The 21,905-nt window shown below is 53.3% G+C and overlaps 1 protein-coding gene across 1 annotated transcript in view; it reads left to right on the top strand.

Annotated features, from left to right (window-relative positions):
• The window catches only part of Ube2ql1 (ubiquitin conjugating enzyme E2 QL1), a 40,661-nt gene extending 20,184 nt beyond the window's left edge, over nucleotides 1-20,477 (top strand). The window contains exon 2 of the mRNA XM_027943922.2: nucleotides 15,454-20,477. Within this exon, the coding sequence (XP_027799723.2) occupies nucleotides 15,454-15,585 (132 nt within the window). The 3' untranslated portion in view covers nucleotides 15,586-20,477. The remainder of the gene's footprint in view (nucleotides 1-15,453) is intronic.
• Nucleotides 20,478-21,905: the final 1,428 nt, after the last annotated feature.

Below are 21,905 nucleotides of genomic sequence, written 5' to 3'. Positions count from 1 at the left end.
CACACATCTCCCATCTCGCAGCTGCGAGGTGGAGACATGGTGGTGGCTTTCCAGAGGGAATAGTGAGGTGACAAGAGCACCCAGGATAGGGCTGTAGTCTTTCTCTGGCTTCATCTCAGACAGAACCTCCCAGCATTCCAGCCACCTTCTGCTCCACAGAAGCAAATCACAGGTCCTGACCCCTCAGGAAAGGGGACAAACAGGGTGTGAACAACAAATCAAGTGTCCTTGAGGACACCTTGGAGGGTCTCCACACAGGATCACAGAGTGTTTCTTGATCTGTGAGTGAGACCTTGTTTGCATCATCCTTTCTAACGTATTATTATTGACAGGAAAAGGATCACATTTTCATTATGCGTTATAAGTTTTTGCCTGTGTATTAATTTTAACCTCCCTTTTCTTGTAACTTACTTTTTACTTGGGTACAGAGAGGGGAAGCCCTGCATTCACACAGGGCCCTCCTTGCCCAGGGACCTCAGAGTTTGGGACAGACCTTGTCCAGTGCACTGGGGCCCCTTGGAAGGTGAAGTGCTGTCCTGCGTGTGCACGTTCAGGGAGCAGCGACCACGCTGTGTCCTGGGCCTCCCTCTTAGATGTCTCCTGCACATCTCGTCCTGCAAGCGGCCACCTGGCTGGCGGCTCCTCATGCCTGCATGTGATTCCGCTGTGTGAAGGCTCAGTTTGCCCCTCCACTGCCCTGGGGAGGAGCCCAGCCCCCTCCGTCCTTTGGTCATCACAACAGGTTTTCTGCAGAGCTCACTTGCCGGCTTCTGGGGGCAGACGTGCAGCTGGGAGCTCCTGGGCCCGTGGGCTCTGCTGATTTCCTCTAGGTGTGGCCAGAGACCCTCCAGAGTGGCCAGTCCCACACCTCCTTGCCAACAGGCGGCCAGATCCTCCTCCCCAGGCGCTGCCCTTGGAGGTGCTCAGTGGTGTCCTATGTGTGTCCATTTGGATGTCCCTCTGGGCCCTTGGCAGCCATTTGGACTTGCTCTCATTTCAATGTTGAGTTTCCTGGTTTCCCAGCCTTTCCTTCTCGGTTTTCAGGAATTCTTTCTGTTTTCCACATCTCACTTCCTCGTGTGGGTTTTAGATGCTGCCAATATCTTCTTCCAATATTTTCTCTCTTGTCTTTTAGGAAAAAAAAAAACTCCCTAAGGAGTGGAAGTGGTTGCATCGTCTGTCTTGTCATGGGAAAGGCCGTGTGTGGCCGTTCCTCCCCACTGTCAGCAGATGGGCCCTCTGTGTTCTGCCGCTGGCTTCAGAACTGTGCCTGTGGCATCACAGGTCCCTCCTCAGGGGCACTTCTCTGTGCGCTGTTGGTTAAGAGCAGCTCACCCCTCCACCCTGTGTGCAGCCATCCTGACCTGCCCACTGGGCCGCTCAGCCCCTCCCGCTGCTGTGAGTGCCTTATTCACCCTTCCTGATCCACGTCATGACTCTCATCTGCTCGCCACCTCTGCTGCTCCTGTCCAAGCCTCCTCCGGTCTTAGCATATGCCCCATGGCCAAACACCACACAGACCCGGACCCTCCTCTCGGTTCTGCTTTTTCAAAATTGTCTTAGCTTTTTGTCGATCATGGAAAGATTTCAACTGTAATGTTGGGAATTTTATTGAGAGCAGAAACTCAAATTTCCATGGGTCCTAGATCACAGGCTCAGCGCAGAGACTGGGCATTTCAGTGCAGAGTCTGACTTGGGGTATGTCCTTCTGCCTTGTGGAGCCCCCCTCTGGAGCACAGGGCCTCCAAGTTCCCAGCTGCAGGGCTCAGAGCGGGAAGCTCAGTGGGCGATACCTGCCTTCACTCACGATGCTTCTGCTTGCAGTCACTGGCCAGAACTGGCCATGTAGACACAGTCTGATTGCAAGAGCGGCAGAAATGTAAGAAACACATGGCAGGTTGTGGAACACAAATGCTCTCTATCAAGTCAAGGTCCCCAAAATAGCTGAGTCTTTGTGATTCTCTGTGTGGGTAATTCTCTCATCTGAAAATAACAAAGTTAACGTAATGGTGCATCTCAGTGCCTCAGAAAAACACTCAGTAATGCCAGAGGCAGGCAAACAAAGCCAGAGCAAAACTGACTGTTTTGCAGTTTTAAATATGAAGACAGAATAAGCTAGATTTTTGACGTCTTTTAATCTTACTGCAAACCAATGTAAATATCAAAATAACAAAATCAAGGATGTTAATTTCTTACATCCATGGACAGAAGACACCTGGGATTACTTCTCTCTTCTTTCACAAAGGCGGTTTTGATGAGTTGTTCAACACCTTTTGACATCTCATAAGTGGACATTCTGTGTCCACAATGAGGCTGCCACAAAATTGTTAGCTGCAATCGTAAAAACATGTTGCGTCAGTACTTGGAGCCAAATTGAAAGATTTTACTTCTAAACTCCAGTTGTTTCAACACGTTTACCTTGTTAAAAACATTAGTTGGGTCACTGTAATCGGAAGTGGAATGCTAACTGGAGTTTTGAGACTGTAGGGTTGATGTGACCTTGGCCCATGCACGTGATATTTTACGTACAGTCTGAGGCTGTCACTGCCATTATCTGTGACTTCCTGTTACCTATGGCGCATGAGCTCGTGTTCTCAGGTTGTTAATGACTACCACAAGTTCCGCGTGGTGTGGTGCGAGCCAGGTACTCTGTGGTCCGATAAGGTTGGGTAGTCCTGGCGGACAGCTGTTAAAAAATCCCAACCAAGTGCTGCTATATCCTGTGACTACTCTGATTCGAGCACCAGGCTTAGGTTGTGGAGGAATTTGGCCACTTACTACCTCTACTACCATGAAAGTTATTTGCCCCGAATTATCTACTTGATCATCTGCATAATTACCAGTGGGCCCGCATCCTGGTTGAGGACTAGAATTATAACAGAATTCTAGCTGGGGCATAAGGGCCTTCAGATCAAAGGGTGATGATTCTTCAAGATTTATCATCCTCTGCTGGAGCACCCAGTGGTTGCTGGGGGTGTGGTTGTGTGACGTTCACAATGAATCCCTGCCCACCCAAGTAAGGAGTGACATAGTCTTGAGATCTCCTTGTAACACATGATAAGAAGCAGTTATCATAACCGCGACAGGGGGGACCCTGGAGCCCAGCACTGTTAATTCAGGTCCCGGCTCCCACAGGCATCAGCTGCATGACCTTGTGTGACCTCAGCCTCTGCTTCTGTCTCCTTGTCACGCCTCCTTGGACATGGAAAGTCCTCAGAATGGGGCTGACACTCTTCCACATGTATGGGCCTATGACATACACAGTGCCGGAAGGTTTCCAGGGATGCTTGTAAAAATCAATGATTGGATTCTTTTCTCTACTTGTTATAATTCTTCCTTAACTCAAAACGCAGAGACTATGTGGCAGTACGCCTTCGTACACATTAAAGAATTAAAATCAGAACATCTCCCAAAGTAATGACCTAAAAGTAATAATAGCCATCCCAGTTGCTTATAGGAAATCTCTTTCTAATTTTATTAGGTCAAGCAAAATCAGTCCCTTACTTTTCTAAGCGTTTCAACCAGAGTCTAGAAATGTGAATTTAGAATCAGCTTCCTTGCTTGATTACAATCTTGAAACTATTTTATGGTAATAGAGCATGACGTTTTCCACAAAGGTCCCCAACTTGTTTTGGCAACACTGACCAAGCTCATTCCTGCTGCGTCTCTGCCCAGTTTCCTTGCAAACATAGAAGACCTGGGCCCAGGTACACGGGAACCAAGTTGTGCAGAGCAGCAGCCTGTTTTCAAGGGTGAGGTGGCGTCTCGAAGCCTTGAAATGGGTCACACGCTCATAGTTCCATGCAGCGTGGATCTCGTGCGCTCAGAGCTCTGATTTAACCAGAAACCAGTGTGAGCAGAGCCGGAGCGTGGGGAAGGGGTGAAGGGAGTGGCAGCCAGAGGTGGCCAGGGCAGGAAGAAGGTCTCCCAGTCATGGAAGGAAGGCCCTGGCTGGTGCTGTGGCAGAAACAGAATCTGGCCTGCTGGGGGCTGGGCAGCAGGTGTGGAGAGAGCTGGAGGGCCACTAGGAGCCAAGGACACTCCCAGCCCAGAGATGGCCCTGCTTTCCAGAGCTGGGCCCCTGCTAGGGCTGCTGATTTCACTGTAATCCCTGGAGAAGTAGGATTTAGGAAATGCACTTGTGCTGTAAAGTGGGGAAGGATTGCCAAGTGTCACACCCCCCAAACGGCTCAGAGCACTCCAGGGTTCTGGAAATCGAGAAGATGAGCGCCGGCCTGGTTTCAGGATGAATACCTGGAGTCTCAGGGGTCCTGGCTCCAGACTCCTCTTCCTGCTGGTGGCGTGGAGCCAACCGTGTGCTGAGGGAGTCATTATTTTTACGCTGAGTTGATGCTTCCTTCTGCACCCACAGCCCTGGCACCTCATTAGCACCTCATTAGCAGCCACTGTACGAAACAATCAGAAGGGTGTTCTCAGGGCAAATGCACTGAGCACCATTCTGGTGTTTAGTGGGTATTGGGTTATTAAAAGTTTTTCAGCATTTAAAGGTTTAATTTTCCCACAGGGTGAAAAACATCCTGCCCTGGACTGAATTCGGGGTGTGCCCTCACTCAGCTCCCGGGGTTGCTGTGTCCCTGCTGCCTCAGACAGGAGCTGTGAGGGGGAGGTGCTCCTTAGGAACTGTTGATGGACAATGGTCCAGGGGTGCAGGGGCCACGTGCAGCGTTCCCCAGCAGACAAAACTCCCAGACTTACGGGGTAACGTCGGTGAAAGTGCTGGAGAGCAGCAGGTGCCTGTGGCAGCACTGGGTCCCCGTCGCTGCACCAGATGCCATCAGCCTGTCCATCAGCACTGCCCACTGCTCAGTGATCCGTTTCTCCAGCAGGAAAAGGTAGTTGGGAGGCATAGAGGTGCACCATCAGTGTCGGCACTGGGAACTACTGCCATCACAGGGTCTGCCGCTTGCAAGGGCAGGAGCGGCCCCCTCGGTGTAGAGAGGTGGAAGTGTCCCTTCTGCTTAAACCAGCAACCCCAACTCCAGGGACTCAAGAATTCCCACCTCCACCTCAGCCATCCTGGGGTGGCCTCTACCTGGACCCTGGGACCAGTGGCCAACATTGATGCTGAAGGCCCTTGGTCACATGAGGGTCCCCATGTCCTTGGGGGCTAGGCCACTCTAGAGAGACCAGGAGCAGGAGGGTGGACCCTCCAAACTGAGCCACTTACAGTCCTCCCCGCCAGAGGAGGGAAGTGATGGCCACAGTGCTACCTCAGACAGATGAGCACCTGTCCACCTCCCCTTACCCACCTCCCCCTGTCCACCTCCACCTGCTTTCCTCCACCTGCCCACCTCCCCCTGTCCACCTCCACCTGCCCACCTCCCCCTGTCCACCTCCACCTGCCCACCTCCACCTGTCTACCTCTACCTATCTCCACCTGCCCACCTCCCCCTCTCCACCTCCACCTGCCCACCTCCACCTGCCCACCTCCACCTGCCCACCTCCACCTGTCTACCTCTACCTATCTCCACCTGCCCACCTCCCCCTGTCCACCTCCCCCTGTCCACCTCCACCTGCCCACCTCCACCTGTCTACCTCTACCTATCTCCACCTGCCCACCTCCCCCTGTCCACTTCCACCTGTCTACCTCTACCTGCCTACCACCCCCTGTCACCTTCACCTGCCCACTTCCACCTGTCTACCTTTACCTGCCTACCACCCCCTGTCCACCTCCCCCTGTCCACCTCCACCTGCCCACCTCCCCCTGTCCACCTCCACCTGCCCACCTCCCCCTGTCCACCTCCCCCTGTCCACCTCCACCTGCCCACCTCCACCTGTCTACCTCTACCTATCTCCACCTGCCCACCTCCCCCTGTCCACCTCCACCTGCCCACTTCCACCTGTCTACCTCTACCTGCCTACCACCCCCTGTCACCTTCACCTGCCCACCTCCCCCTGTCCACCTCCACCTTCCCACTTCCACCTGTCTACCTCTACCTATCTCCACCTGCCCACCTCCCCCTGTCCACCTCCACCTGTCCACCTCCACCTGCCCACCTCCACCTGTCTACCTCTACCTGCCTACCACCCCCGTTCACCTGCTCCTTTCCACTCTCCCTGCCCACCCAGCCCACAGGGCCTCACAGACCAAGCCTAGCCCTAGCCATGGCCTCCTCTCTGTGTGATGAAGTCGGGGCCACCATCTTGGACCTACAGTGTTTTCCGTCACAGCAGGTTCTCAGCAAGTGGCTTGAGGCTCAGTCCTTCACGCTGAAGTCAGCCCCTGCAGACTTGCTGCTGCTCTGTGGGCTGAGGGGAGACTGAAATCCACCCGGTGTCCCCCACCAGGACAGCTGTGGGTGGAGTCCCTGCTAACCCTACCCCTCCAAACCCAAGACCCTGGAGCATCCCCCAGCAGGCTCCTGATGGCATCACCTGGAGCCCCCCAGCAGGCTCCTGATGGCATCACCTGGAGCCCTCCCCCCCCCAGCAGGCTCCTGATGGCATCACCTGGAGCCCCCTAGCAGGCTCTTGATGGCATCACCTGGAGCCCCCCAGCAGGCTCCTGATGGCATCACCTGGAGCCCTCCCCCCCCCAGCAGGCTCCTGATGGCATCACCTGGAGCCCCCCAGCAGGCTCCTGATGGCATCACCTGGAGCCCCCTAGCAGGCTCTTGATGGCATCACCTGGAGCCCCCCAGCAGGCTCCTGATGGCATCACAGGCTTTGGAGAAATGGTTGGCTGGAAGCTGGTTTGGCTTTGTTCACAGTAGGGGAGATAGAAGTATTTGGGGCAGAAAGTGTGTGAGCTGGACTTTAGCTGTGTCCACTGGAGAGGGCAGTGGCTGCCTGGTGCAAGTGTCTGTCAGGGTGAGTAAAACTGGTCTTCATGTGAGTGGCAGAGGCTGAAGCTGGGAATGCCCAGTGTTCCAAACATGGTGTGACGGATCAAAGACGGAGCGGACCTCTGACAGTCTCATGACTCTGGAAACAGCAGCTATCCCGGGCTATTCTAGGAGGCTTCCTTCACTCCCCACAGCAGGAGTTCCATTGGTACCAGATGTCTGGAGAGAGAAAACCAAACTCAAGTCACCCTGCTCTGTCCCCAGAAGCCCTCCCGTTAGAGCCAGGGGGCCGCTGTTGAGCAAGTCGTGGGAAGAAGTGAAATTTCACATCTTTAAGGCTCTGCTCCTCTTGAAAAAAACAGTAGAGTAGTAAAGTAGGTGAAGTAAATAATCCACACAGAGTCTTGTTGCCGTGTTTTGACAGCAAAACAGACTGTTATGAAAAATAATATGTATTTTATGTAGTTTGTGCCCAATTCATAACATTTTCACTCTTCAATTTCTCCCCAAAACATTTCCCCAAACCTCCACCGATTCCAGAATCTCATCAGCTTTATTTGTTTAATGCTGCAGAAGTTCTTTTTGCACGTGTCAATTCCTGTGCTGCAAGATGCCACGTGAACTTTTCTCTGTCATTACAAGTCCCATCGCTTGGGAAATGAAGCCGTGAAATGTCACCCCAAGTGCATAGGCAGACCTGCTCCTTGCAGCCGGGAACCGTGTCCAGAGTGAGTGGTCCATGCATATGTCACCCTGGTTGTCTGCGAAAGGCTTGCATCTCTCTCCATGCGATTTCTCTAGAAGAACCACATTCGGGGTTTTCTTGTCAAACTCAGGAACTCCAGCTAGCAAGGGTAGAGAGCACGGTGTGGCTGCCCTCCGTCTGACAGATTAATTACCCAGCACCCTCTCCTGTCATGTTACCTGGTGCTTTCTTGGCTCCTTCATTGTGGGGGGTGTTTCCCTTCAAAGACATTGTCATAACTGTTACCTGCATTAAGGGAACTGAACAATGGGAGTCGTGAAATAAGGAGGTGTCTGATTGCCTGATGATGGACAGCCATCCAATCAACAGCACACGGCAGAGGAGCTCAGGGCTGCAGGTGGAGTGTGTCCCATACATGGGGAAGAGTGGTCCCTGTCAGCCAAGATGCTGTCTGTCTGGAACGTGGAGAGGGGCTCACTTTCAGAGCATCTCGTCTCCCTGACCACCTTCTGCAGGGCTGTGCTTCCCTGTCTCTCGGACGCATGTCCCCCTGGTCAGGAGCAAGGCCTGGCTTCTCCCACAAAGCCGCCTGCCTTGGCGCACCCTGCTACCTTTTGACATGCAGCTCCAGGAAAGCACGGAGTGGACCCCGGGTCCCATCCCTAAGTCAAGGTGACATGGACAGTAGGAGGCAGCCCTGGTGTCATGGGCTTGCAGCCACAGGTGGCCACAGTTTGGACGGAGCAGAGTCGCACTCTCTGGAACAGGAGGGCACAGTGAGAAGGGAGCACCAAGAACAAGGCAGGGGCAAAAGCGGGTGAGCGCCGTGGGGGAGGCTCCGTGGGGAGGCTCCGTGGGGAGGCTCCGTGGGGAAGCCTGGGTTTCTTCCCTTTCAAAATCTGATCCAATAGGAAAGAAAAGCCTGGTGCCCGGAGGAAGACCAAGCGTACAGAGAGAGTTGGCCCAGATTCTGAGCCAAGAGGTCAGGCTAGCCAGGAAAATGCCTCTTTCCTTGCAAACAGAGTGTGGGATTGGGCAGCGCCACCTTGGGTCAGGGTGACACCGGGAGAGTGGGCTTGCAGGCTAATGGCACTAACGTGTGCAGGAGCACAGCGTTCAAGGAAATGTAGAGGTGTCTGTCTGCGTCCTCCCACAAGTCGCCCGTGACAGTGGGGGTGTGCTCAGGGAACATTTCTAGAACCCTCCATGATCAGGTAGAATTGTCTCTGAAGGAGAAAGCACAGGAGGAGGGGCAGTTTTGTACTAAATAGATGTTTTAGCCTGGAAAACGGAACACAGTGTCCTTGGCTGGGCATCTTCCTTTTGCATTCTGTGCCTTGGAAAATGAAAGACACAGATTGCCCATTATCTCAGCCTGGGGACCCGAGCGGACAGAGCCTTCCCGGGAGGGTGCGCCTGCCAGGCCCTGAGAATCAGTCCGGGCGTGTGGGGGTCCAGGCTCCATGGCGGGGCCCAGAGGCTGTGAGACAAAGGCAGAGTCAATGCCCTGACAGACTCAAGGTGTACGCAAGCTGTGGTAAATCACAGGGTGCACGTGGGAGTCACAAGTTGGAAAGAGGGGACAGAGGAACGGAAGGAATTCCCTGGTGGGGGAAAGTGCTGCGCGCAGGGCAGAAGCCTGGCAGCTGCAGGGTGTGGAGCGTCACTGTCTGGTCACTTTCTCTTCCATCAGCGACCCTTCTCCTGCTTCTGAGGGCTGGCCTGACCTTGGGCTCAGATGGCCTCCAAAGCCAGGCACTCCGGCGCTGACCCCGCTTTCAGCCATTGCTAGCAATGTGACTTCAGCCATCTAATCCTCATCCGTGTCCCCGTTTCCTCTGCTGTCATCTAGGGCTGGTGACGGACCAGGGTTGCCCTGGTGAGCTGCGGGGGAGGGCTCATCCCATCCTGAGAACCCTGCCTGGCATGCTGCGCACCACATTGGCCTTCAGTGGTCCCTTGCTGTCACTCCACCCACTGAGGTGCATTCTAAAGAAACCCCCTGGGGTCCAGCCGCTTAAGCAAAATTGTGAGAATTGATGGAACCTCCAAAAACAAAATTTTTAAATAATCATTTGCTGTCATTTATATTTTTAGAAAAAAGTTCCTTTTTCTGCTGGCTTCCTCCAAGAAATGCCATCTGTTTCAAAGCAGATTTGACAATTGCTAGAACTTTCTTTCAGGCGTAGGGGGAGACGCTCATGTTTTGTGAGCATCTGGGAACCGTGCCTTCAGTGCTGCCAGGGCTTGAGGACTTGTTGTCATAGTATTGAGGGAAGTGGCTTTACTTTTTTTTTTTTTTTTTAATAAGCATTATCAAAATTTAGACAAAACTGGTTTGCTGACCCAAACTTCGATGCTGGTTTTGTCATCCTGAGATTTTACAAATTTAAGAAACAATACATGGGTTGGCTACTAATTAGGAAAATATTTTAGAGATTATAATGTAGAATCGGTGGTTAAGATCTTAATGAAAAGTTCTAGAATGTTCTCCCAAGGGACTTTTCCTCTTTAGAGGAGCAGCTTTGCATCTGGACATTATTTTCTAACTTTGCCCTGAAGATGTCCTGAAACAGCTGGGTCGTGGTTCTACTTGGCCTCTGTTGGACTCTCTTCACCCACCTCTCCCAGGCCCTCAGCCACCTTCTCTGGACCATGACAATAACCTAACTGGACAAGCCACCAAACCCGTCTGGCCATAACACCTCCCAAATGACTCATCCCCAAAGAAACCTGACCCGAAACCCTTTCACCCACAGGATAGGTCTGAACCCCTCAGGACGGGGAGCAGAGCTCTCTAGGGAGCCTCCCTCCTGTCCTGGGTAGAGCTGTGTCCTCCAAAAAGATGCAGGTTGAGATCCAAGACGCCTGGGACCAGAAGTGCCGCAAATTACAGAAATTTTTGAACGTTGGAATACTTGCATAGATTTTACAGGTTGAATATTTCAAACTCAAAAATCTGAAATTGAGAAACGCCTTGAAATCTGAAACTTTTGGAGGATTGTGTTGGTGGGGGACATGGACGCCTAAATAATGAAAGAAACAAGAGTTGTGCTGGGTGGGGGCTTCCGCCAGGCACCAGCCGAGGAACCCGTGGGGAGGGGTGAGAGCAGGAAGGCTGGCCTTCCCGGAGGTGGCCCACAGGCCGGTGCGTCCCCCCAGGCTCCACAGACCCAGCTGTGACTCTCTCTTTTGGTTCTGACGAGGTCTTGTGGGTGACCCGGGCTTTGGCCCCAGGACCCAGGTGGGAACCCCAGCTCTGCCGTAGCCTGTTGTAAGTCACCTAATGGAAGCTCAGATTCCCAGCAAGCCCTGAGGCTGGGCTGGAATTCTGCTGCCCTGGGCCGTGTGCAAAGCTGCCCATGGCAACTTACCCACCCGAATGTGCTCAGCCTGGGTCAGCGACACCCGGCGGAGGAGATGGGCTCTGCGACCTCTGGGAGTTGGACTGTGGACAGAAGCCGTGCTGCTCCAGGCAGCCCATGGGCCCCATCCTCGAGACCCTGCTCCTTTCCTCAGGGTGGGCTGCTGCTGGGCAGAGTCCCGATGACAGGCACCAAGCCCCCCAGCCTGAAGGTGGAGGCTGCCGCCCTCCACCTGGCACATGCACCCAGGGCTCCCTCTACTCAGCAAGAGGCGGCCTCCAGGCCCCTGCTGGGCTCTGGTCCCTGGTCAGTGCACTGCAGACACACTTTCTTCCGTCCTTGCTGTCTGAATGTCACCTCTATGTCCACACACGGGCTTTTACGGACACCCTTAAAGGGATCCCAGTGTCTTCCAAAGGCACTTCCTTGCAGCACCACTGTGCGCTGCCGTCTTCAAGCCCAGGAGCTCCAGGTTGCTCCCCAGGTCCCGCGGGACGGCGAGTCTGTAACGAGCACGGCCCATCGCGGGACTGAACTACCAAGGCTTCACCACCAGCCGCAGCTCCGCCATCCAGCTCAGGAACCACACCCGGGGACCTCAAAGCTTTACACAGGAGTCTGGAAGTTTCGACTATTTCTAGGGAGCCTACCCCTGTAATTCACAGACAGGTGAAACACAGAAATACCAAGAGGGTATGTTTGCAAGGAAAATAAAAGAAAAATCTAATCAAGTGAGAATATAGATTTGGATACATGAATATGGACCACTGGGAATGGACATGATTTAAAAGGCTGAGATTAAACATGTAAACACACTAGGTTGGATTTGCCTGAAGACATTTTGGGGACCAAATATATAGAATCACAATATCCACATTAAAAGACAGAAATGTTTTGCTTTTTCAAGAAGGCAGAATAAAAGTAGATTTAATGAAAAGATGCAACCTCCATGATAGTTTAAAAAATAAAAAGCCTCATTTATTGTTTTTAACCCTAATCCTGGCACCAGGCCAAGCATCTTACATGTTTTAACATGTTAAATCCTTATAAAACTCCAGTGTTGTATAATACTATTAATATACTTAATTTACAGATGAGGAAATTGAGATTCAGAGAGGTTAAGTAAGTTACCTGAGGTCACACAGTCAGAAAGAGATTTGAAGCCAGGCCTGTTGAATTCTGCCACTCCTCCCCCAACTAGCACCCACGCACAGCCTAAACATTCCATTCCCAAACCCACTGGGCATGTGCTCATTGTCCCCAGAATGTAGCAGGCGATTTGAGCCTGTACTGAAGTTGATTTCAAGGCTCAGCTTAAGTGCCATCAAACAGAAATCTTCCTTGACAGACAGACCCCCAGGACCCTCTTGCTGCCCTCCTCCCTCCTCTCCTCTTTGCCCTAAGCTAGAACCCCTCGTACCCTGGGGCTCTGAGTTCCGTGAGGACCAGAACCCTTTCTCTGGAAAGCCCTGCAGTGCCAGCCACCAGCCCCCTTCTGAGGGGGGCAGCAGTCACCTGCTAGAGGGCTGAGGACTGGGCTCGTCGGCATCTTTGCCCCGCGTGCCAGGGGGTCCCTCCTGTGGGAGCACGTGACACGGTTAAGACAAGTTCACTGTCACGGCTCAGGGGTGCCCTGGCATCTGGCCAGCGAGACCAGGCATGGGTCCCCGGCGCCCTGCCCAGGACCACCCACCACAAAGTCTCCCAGCCCAGAGGTCAGCCCTAGCGGCTATGGTACATCCATCCACCTGTCCCCGCGTGGCCCCCAAGGCCGCCTGGTTTTGCCTCGCAGCACCCAGCATGGAATGGGTGGACCAGCCCGGGACGGAGACTCATTAGCTGAAGGAAATGTCTGCGTACTGAATAAAGCGGCTGACCCCAAAAGGGAGAAAACGAGAGCTCAGGGTACAGCGTCCCCGACGGTCCCTCGCACAGATGCAGCCGGGAGGCCTCTGCACGGGACAGGACGTCTGAGGCTGCGGTGGCACAGTCCCACGCTGAGAGGGCTCCTGAGAGGGCTTGGAGAGCACCCTTCCCACTCTGGGTGGTGGCCAGCCGCTGCCGGGCAGGAATTTCCTGTCAGCATTGAGCACAGCGGGTGGGCAGAGGGAGGGCGGGAGCTCCCGCAGGGAAGTGTCCCGGGCTGGTCCCTGACCTCAGCTCAAAGAGACCCAAGGTGGGAGAGGAGACTACAGCGTGCTGGGTCTGCAAGTCCGCTCTCTCCTGGGCACGGTGATGCTGCAGCGGGTACTGACCACACTTTAATCCCCAAAAGACCAAGTTTCAGGAGGCCAGTGTAAAGCAAGGAGAGTCCCCGAATGCCAGCAGCGGCATGAGGAACATCTCAACAGGAACAGCTCAGCCACCCTACAGAGTGGGGACATGGTGTGCCATGTTGGAATGGCCCCTCCAGAGAGGTCAGATGGATGTCGGTGAAGAGGGGTCTGTGAACTGGGAGTGTGGGGAGCACTTGGAGCTGGGGGTTCCCCAGGAACGGCTTAGAGGAGGGAGGCGCCCAACCCTCTGGCCCAGGACAGCGGCTGTCTCCCGTGTGGAACTGACCGAGCCCTGGGCTTTCTGTTCATGATTCCCCGAGAAGAAAAGGCGACCGAGCTGGCCTGTTCCTTTGGGGGTTTCTCTGCTGCTTCTTGTAAGAGCTGGGACTTTCACAAAGGACAGGCAAGGTGGACGTTGCTGCCAAACGTGACAGAGAACCCCGATGTCACTCTGCTTTTTAGGGAACACTCCTGCCTCTGGCCACACAGACCAGCTTGTCCAGGGGCCTTCTGCTCACAACCCCCAAGTCACACCACACACCTCAGCGTTGGAGAGAAGAAAGAGGCGCTGAAAACACGCACTTCACCCCAAAACTCCAGCCCTTGCTACCAGCTCTCGTGGGACACGTGAATTGTCACCAATGTCCCTAGAAAGATGTGCCTCGTGTGTTAAATGAAACAAGCTGGGGCCCATCTCAGCATGTGGAGGTGACGGTTATGAACGTGGTAGCTCTCAGCAGTCCCCTCTGTCACTTACGATGCAGCAGACAGCAAGGGACAGAGTGAGGAAATCAAAACCAGGAGTCGTACTGGGGGGACAGTCAGTAGCCAGTGACTGCCTGTCCGCTCCTCTCCCTGCTCCTTCCTGCAGTGCAGCTGATGGGAACTCAGCCGCCCTTTCCAAAGGTGTCCCTTCCCGGTGGCAGATGGACAGAGTGAGAGGGCTGCCCAACCAGGGCAGCGCAGCTCACCTGGACTTCCGCCCCCCAGCCAGGGATCGCGCTGTGTGCCCACTGACGAAATGAGCCCCAGCCCTAAGTCAGACGTGCACGACGGCCTTCTGTCCCCCGGGCCTCAGGTGTGGGCACCATTTGCCAGAGGATTCGGAGGTTAGCCCAGCTTCTCCCACTGTGGACTGTCAGAGAGCTAAGGTTGGGAGACACTCCTGCCTCCGGCCACAGGGACCCGGGCGGTTCGGCCCACGGTGGCCGTCCAGGGCGGCAGGCTGCAGTATGGTGTAGGAGGTGGGGGTGCTGAGGCCTGGTTCTGCTCAAGGCACCACAGCGAGCCAGCTGTGCTGCTGCAAACAGCATTACAACGGGGAACACAGTGGGCCCGTTCAGAGAGCTCTGCCTTTAGTAAAGCTCCATAAACAGCAGGAGGTAGTCAGTAATCATCAGAAGGCACTTGTTAGTTGTTGAAATGCAGCCAGATCTTTGGAGAGGTTTCTGCCCCATGTGTGAAACGCTTGCATGGATCCCCAGGGGAAAGGAGCGGATCCCCAGGAAAGCCTAAGCCTACTCCAGGCTCAGGGGGACAGAGGAACCCACGAGGCCGAGGGGGCGATTCAGGTGATTCTCCATCAAGAGGCTGTTTCAGGAATAACTGAGGCTGGAATACGAGGGGCCCCAGCAGGTCCGTCTAGGCACTGCCCCGGCTGCTGGTTGTCTTCTGTGTGTTCTTGCCTTCGCTGTGCTCTGTGCCCTGGGGACTCTCCAAGACTCTGTCCCAGCTCCCTCTCTTACAGTCTAGAGCCTTCTGTGCCACCTTGGGAGGGTCCAGACCCTCACCCACTGCAGAGCCAGCTTCTCGTCCTCAGACCAGCACTCACTGGTCACTGCCAGGGAGGTGACCTGTCCCCTGCCCCTCACCTACCTCCCAGCTGTGTAATACACACAGCATGAGTGACAGGAGTTGACTACCCCCACCGCTATCAAAGAGGAATCAGAAGTCAGAATTCATAGCCTTCCGCTCATTCGCCTTAGAGGGGGACTGTTGGGTTCCCAGTGGACGCTCGCCCCACACAGCTGGTCCTGCCAGCCATCTTGGAGATGAGGGCAGAGGCCGGCTTCCTGCCTCATGGAGCGAGCACACTCAGGAGGCCAAGGCTGTGGGCTGTGAAGACAGGTTTGCCAGCCCTGGCTCTGTGTCTGCCCGGCCGAGAGGCCCCACCCGTGCTGATGGCCACGAGGTCACCTTGATTCAGAAAGTCCCGCGACCTCCCGCGTTTTAGGCAGAGCTGATGGCAGACAGAAGGACAGCTGAAGTTCTAACCTGCTCTCTCTTCTCATCTCACGCAGGGACGGATCTGCAGGAAAGCCGGCAAGTCAAAAAAGTCCTTCAGTCGCAAGGAGGCCGAAGCCACCTTTAAGAGCTTGGTGAAGACTCACGAAAAATACGGCTGGGTCACCCCGCCCGTGTCTGACGGCTGACCGCCCGCCCGTGTCCACACGCACCGACTCCCTGACCTCTCCTCCCCACACTGCACACCCTCCATCCTTTTCTACTCCAGCCAGAACTGCACCCTGAATGCCAAGGAGGCTTGAAGTCATTTATGAACAAGTGCATTCACAGAGAGAAGGGAGCGGATGCCACTCGGGTTAGGTTTCCATGATAAATGAATGATCATCTCTAAGCGCTTTAGAACACCTGTCGAGATGGTGACGTTCCCCAGCCTGCCCGTCCCCGCCCTCCCGGCACCTGGCCCTTAGCTTCTTCCCATGACAGCAGCTCCAGCGAGCAGGCGGGAGCCTCAGTGCTCGCCAGCTCCAGCCCCATGTAAAGGGCGCATTCCTGTTTCCTAGGAGCACCTCGCACTGCGGCCGGCCGGCCCCTGTTTGCTGTGCCCTGTGTCTGTGTCTCTCTTCCCGGCAGGTCAACACAACCTGAAGACGTGTCTTTCTTTCTGTGGCCTCTGGTCTGCTGTGACATCATTTAGACCTCATCCATGCCCTGACCTTCGGCTCATGAAAACAATTTAACATTGCCGGGTTCTGGTGATTAAGACCGCCCACTGGGTTCCCTTGTGCTCTCAATGCTGATTGTGTGGTGTGCTGCTGTTCCAGATAAACCAGTGCCATTCCATGAGAGACAGGGATGCTGCAAACGCATGCCAGGTGCACCCCCTGGGGCTCAGAGCAGTGACAGAGACAGCGGTGTTGGTAGAGACGAGGAGACACTGCCACCGGCGGCAGCAGCGTGTTCGTGCTCCTGCCACCAGAGCCAGGACAGTCTCCCACTCATGCAATCATCTGACTCGTTGGACTGCGTGCTAGTGACGGGGAGACGGAGCTGCCAAAGGAGACCACGGGATCGCACCTGACTTGCATGGCCGGGTCTGTTTCCTCCCCAAGTAGTCACATGTGTGTCCCTCACGGTTGAGACGCGGGCACCTCGTGTGGTGTAAACCTCCTGTTATTTAATCTCCCGCCGTTCCATTTTTCTCTTCTGTTAAGTTACTTAGAACTTTCTAAGAAACTCCATGAAATGAGGAAATAACTGTTTATAATAACTTGCGGAAAGAGGTAAAAATGTTCATTCCAAGTGGAAAATCTGATTGGACACATTTTAAATAAAATCATGCATACCTGACACACTGACTCAAGAATCCAATCATTGTGAGCTAGGCTTCCATTTAAAATATTTCATCTGCTTTATAAAATGTTAATATTCCAAAGACTGCAAACACCAAAACTTGTACTTCAGGAGCAACAGCTCACAGCCAGGAAATGCAGTCTTAGGAACCCACAGTCTTTGCAAAAATCTAACAGGTGGAAACAGTCCCATGGGGCAGCCAGGGAGATGAGGAGAATCTAAACTGAAAGCACCAGGGACGTCTGGGTCAAACCCAAACCTCCCGCGGTGAAGGAAGAGCCCACTTCTGGACGGTTGCGAACAACTCTTCAGGCAGTTTTGACTCTCCGGTTGCTGTTTTCTTTGTTCCAGGGTTTTGGAGACCAGAGAGGCTTCGCCTCAAACAACAAGGTCTGCTCCTCGCAGAGTGACTGGGGATCAACCAAATCTATCCTTTATTGTTGTTCTTATTTCCTTACCCTTCCTTATTTGCCCCAAATACACAAATGCAGCTGCCAGGCTCCAATGACCCACTTGAGAAGGCCTGACCTCGAGCTCAGGTTCCCTGAGAGCGGCCGTGGTCAGGAAACTCGATGACAGTGCCTTGCAGCCTGACCTCTCTGATCCCCAACGTGGAATTCTCCAAGCTGGAACCAGTGAGGGGCTGATGGTCTTTGGCCCCTGGGACTGTTGGTTGGGATGGAATTACTCCATGGGCATTGAAGACCTAGGGCAGAGACCTCTTCTCAGCTCAGGAAAGCACTTGAGTTTAGCAATTTCCAGGTAATGTGAAATTGAAAGCAACTTCCTTTTTTTTTTTTGAAAAAAATATTTATCCAAGGCTGGATCAATTTATTTTTTAATCAGCTGATTGGAAAATGTATTTGCCATTGTGTCCAGGTAAGCAGGACAGAAAAGTGCTGCCAGGGGACATGCCACCACCTCCGTGGGCTCCATTACTGCCCACAGCGAGGCAGGGAGACGTGCAGCTCAATCTCAGCCGTTCAGTGCACCTGGAATTTGGGTTATTTTGCTCAGCCTTTCCATTATGTTTGCTGGAAATCTACAGAAGAAATCAATTCTTCAGTGAAAGAAAAGCAATTTTTCATTTAAATAGAAAGAATTCCAAAATTTCAAAGCAGTGACAACGTAAAACATGCCTATTGCTGTGAGTCCCTATCTGGCATCCTGCATCATGGCAGGACACTAGGGGACCCTGTGTCCACCGCACTCTGGTCCTATCATATCTTGGCCAGGAGCCTCACTCTTCCCCTCTGCAGGAGATGCCCCCTGTGGACCCAGTGGGAGAGGAGACTTATGCCCTGTGTCCTGGGGTTATGTTCCCACAAAGCCAAAAAAATGGATCCCTCTTCAGACAGACGGCAAGGTGATCACTGGAAGGAGATGTTCGCATCTCACATTCTCCATTAATCAGCTGGAACGCAAATCAAGCCAGAGGCTGCACATCCAAAGGAAGAGAAAAATACCAACTCCGATGCTTCCCCAGCTCCCAAACCCCTGCCCCTCCCACAGCCTTCCCCGCGGGCCAGGCCATGACAGTGACCGCCTGGTTCCTGGGCGTGTTCTCCAAGGCCTTCCAAGGCCGAGGGGAGGCTCTGAGGAACTTATCAGCGGGCCTGTTACCCACCCCTTACATGACCCAGTGCTGCATGAGGGGACACAGTCTCCCTCATCCATTACTCACATACACCAGGCTTCAGGCCTCCGTTTCAGCTCCCAAGTTCATCCCATCTATCAAAATTCAACTTTATTTTTTGAGAGATAAACCTACAGACCAGGGGAAAACACCTGGGATTGAGAGGCTGAAGCCCAAGTCTGCCCCAGGTTCTGGCGGGTCACATCACCCACCTGCACCTGGCTTTCTCTGCTATAAACTCCACTAGACCCACTCAAATGACGGGGGCAAAGTGCTCGTGAAACCAAAGACTGCTGTATGAATTTAACACCCTAGTTTCGCGGTACCAGGAAATTTATATCACAATAACAGGCTTTAATTAGAACACACTTGGAGACCTGCTCAGAGTGAATAATTATAGAGGTTAAAATGCAATTATCATGTAATTACATTCTTGCTTTTCATCCCCAGACCTCTACATTCTCACTCAGCCACTGGCTCCCCACCCAGTCCGCTTCCCTCCTAGAGATGGGCAATCAGAGGAGTTAAGGCACGTCTCAAGACACACAGGAAACGGCAGCCAGGGAGACACGTGCACAGCTGCCCTGCAGAAACCACAGGCCCGAGACTTCCTGACTCCTCAGCAGGAAGATGTGGTGGAGGAGTCAGGGGTGAGCCACAGCTGGGCAAAGGGAAGGAGAGGGCGGCTGCAGAAATGGGACAGGCTGGGGTTTCCCTAGAGCCCTGAAGGGCGGAGATGGCGGTCACTGGCTCCCTGTGCGGGGACTGCATGTCGTCATTTTATCAAGACCCCTGAACAGCAGGTTTGAATGGAACTTTCTTTCTGGGGAAAGAAGACCGTGTCTTGACCACAGGGAAGGTAGAGCCACTGCATCTGGGAGGCCCCTTGGCCAAACTTCATGCACTCTATAGTGAAGGGGCGAGTGGCGAGGTCACCATCTTGCTGTGGCTGATCCTTCATGATGCACCTCCTGAGGTCATTAGGCCGTTCCTGTGGCCCACACTCAAGCACACACCTTCCTCCCACCTTCGGGTCAGCACAGCCACAGGCATTCCAGACTGTCTGGGGAACACTGAGGTGATCCATTCTGTACCGAAAGCCAGTAGGTGCACAGGCAGGGACCTGACTGCAACGGCCCTGGGAACTGCAGGGGGGCACTCTGAGCTCAGCCTGCATGACCCCCGCCAAGTTGAAGACATTAAAATGGCCCATGGCTCTGCTTCTCAGTTGTAGGCCTTATTTTTCCAGTTTTTGCAGCCTCCAGTTCACACGTGTTGAGCGTCTCTCATCCCCAGGGCCCATCTGGCCCGGAGAACATGGCCAGTGAACTGGAAAGGACAAACAACAGTGAGTGTTGACATTTGGGAAGGCAATACGTGATCTTAGCTTGGTTCCAGAAGAAACGGGAGCAAACTGTGCTGGCCGAATAATCGTCATCAAAACAGAGCACTTGAAGAGAGCGTAGGTGCAAATAGAAGCAGGATTCTATCTCGAGGTTGTAGCGGAGCTAGACAAGCAGCAGTGGCTGGAAGGGTCTGGGGCAAGGCCATCCTCCTGGGCCCGGGGGCCGTACAGAGCGCGGTGTGGTTTCCCGCTGCCGACTCACCCTGTTTCTCTCGCAGAGTTGAACTGTGCCACTTGTCGACACACAGGCATTCTGTACCTCTAGATCTTGGGCCATCACTGGTCATGACATTAATGGAGCTGAGATAGAAACTGCCATAAGCCGATGGGCTGGGTCTCATTCTCGCTTGCCTTCTCCGCGAATGTGATTCTATGTCATGAATGTTGTTGACACTTTGACAATGGTAGGATGCTAACTGAATATCATGTCCACTTTCAGGCCATCGGCGCAATTCACAGTGAGACTGCCGAGTGTCCTCTTTCTAGAGTTATCCTATCCTGTAATCCTCAGAAGGAGGGAAATCAAAATGCATGTGCCATAAAATAAGAAGGAAATGTCTAGCATCGATCTTAGTTTGGTTCCAGAAGAATGGTGAGTGCATGAGTCAAACCATCTAGAGGCACTGCCCCAATTGGAAAAACGATTTGGAAAGCAAGGCTTGAAACCCAATAAATGTCTTTCTGTGGAACGCTTGTCGTGTGCTCGCCTGGTCTCTGCCGGGGGCTGTCAGGGCTCCTCTGGGTCTCTGTAGTCCGTGGTGGGTGGCTTTCCGCCATGTGGGGCCCTCTGATGGTTCCTGCTTTGATTGACTTGTGGTTTGCCAAGTGAAAACTTTGAAGTTTGTAGCCAGGATCCTCCGTAAAAATCAATGAAACGCAACTGAACCGTGTGATGAGGTCTCTTCTGCTGCCACCTGCACTGTAAAGGTTTGTAAAAGTGTCTGCCAGAGATTCCCAGTAAAGTTTCTCAACATAACTGAAATACTGTGCTTAGCCCAAAACTCTAGCCTAAAATACTCCCGAATTACAGATACTTCTTGGGAAAATGTACGGAGGAGCAATTCCAGAAAGTAACAATTTTCAAAACTCTTCGGCATAATTTATGTAAAAGGCACTTGAGCTCATTTACCACACTGGCGTGCAAGCTGGGTTCAGTTTTATCTTAAACTGCTTACTGGAGGAGTTACCTGGTCAATACTCCGGACAATCTCTGGATGGAGAGCACACTTTTCCTTTAAAATCTGAATACAGTATTTCGGTATTGAACGGGCATCAGTCTTGGAATCTAACAGCCTTGATTCACTCTCCTCCTCTTGGCGGAGAAGGGTAAGGGGCTTAGTCCACACACCCCATTTCTGTTTCCCAGACTTAAATTTTAAAGTGTTTTAAAGCTCCTGCTTCCCACTACAATCACTGGGGCTGAGGGCCAGGCAGGGTTGCAGTGTTTGAATGTTAAGGGGACACAGACATTCAGTTCATCAAAGACCACAACATCAGAAAAGTAGTTACTATCAGGGTCACAACAATAAGCAATCCCCCTGTGCAACTGGGCCTCAGTGGACAACCTTGGAAGGGGTCGGGAGATAGACTTGGTGCAGGCAGGTGACGGCTGGAGTGACTGTTGGGTCTCCTTTCAGGCTGCTCCCTTCACCCCAGGAGAATTGCACCCTTTCCTTTGGCAAAAGCACGGGAGTTGCACCAGCTGCAGGACCTCACCTCTGAGCTCCAGGGGTGAAGGAGGCAGGGTGTGCTCGCTCACACTCTCCCGGAGCCTAAGAGCTGACAGGTCGTGGCCTGGTCACTGTGTCATAAGGCCAAAAGTGGAAAACTCAAGAGGATGGACCCCGGACACTGACACTGACCCTGAAGGCGTGTCCGAGGGAGCAGGACAGCTGCAGGTGGAACCGGACGCATAGCTTGCTCCGGGCTCTGCCTCACCTGCCCTGAGGTGTGTGCCTTAAAGTGCTCTGTTTCCTCACCACAACACATGCTAGGTGTCCCTGGAAGCAAGCTAGTTTTACTTAAGCTGGGGCAAATGACAGCCATATTGAGGTAGATGTACACACACTGTTTGCCAAATGGAATTCAGATAAGTTGTGTTTGCTCAGCTTTCCAGT

This window comes from Marmota flaviventris, chromosome 5 (genome assembly GCF_047511675.1).
Source record: "Marmota flaviventris isolate mMarFla1 chromosome 5, mMarFla1.hap1, whole genome shotgun sequence".
In the NCBI taxonomy this organism is placed as follows: domain Eukaryota; kingdom Metazoa; phylum Chordata; class Mammalia; order Rodentia; family Sciuridae; genus Marmota; species Marmota flaviventris.
This window is presented reverse-complemented; position numbering and strand designations above follow the sequence as displayed.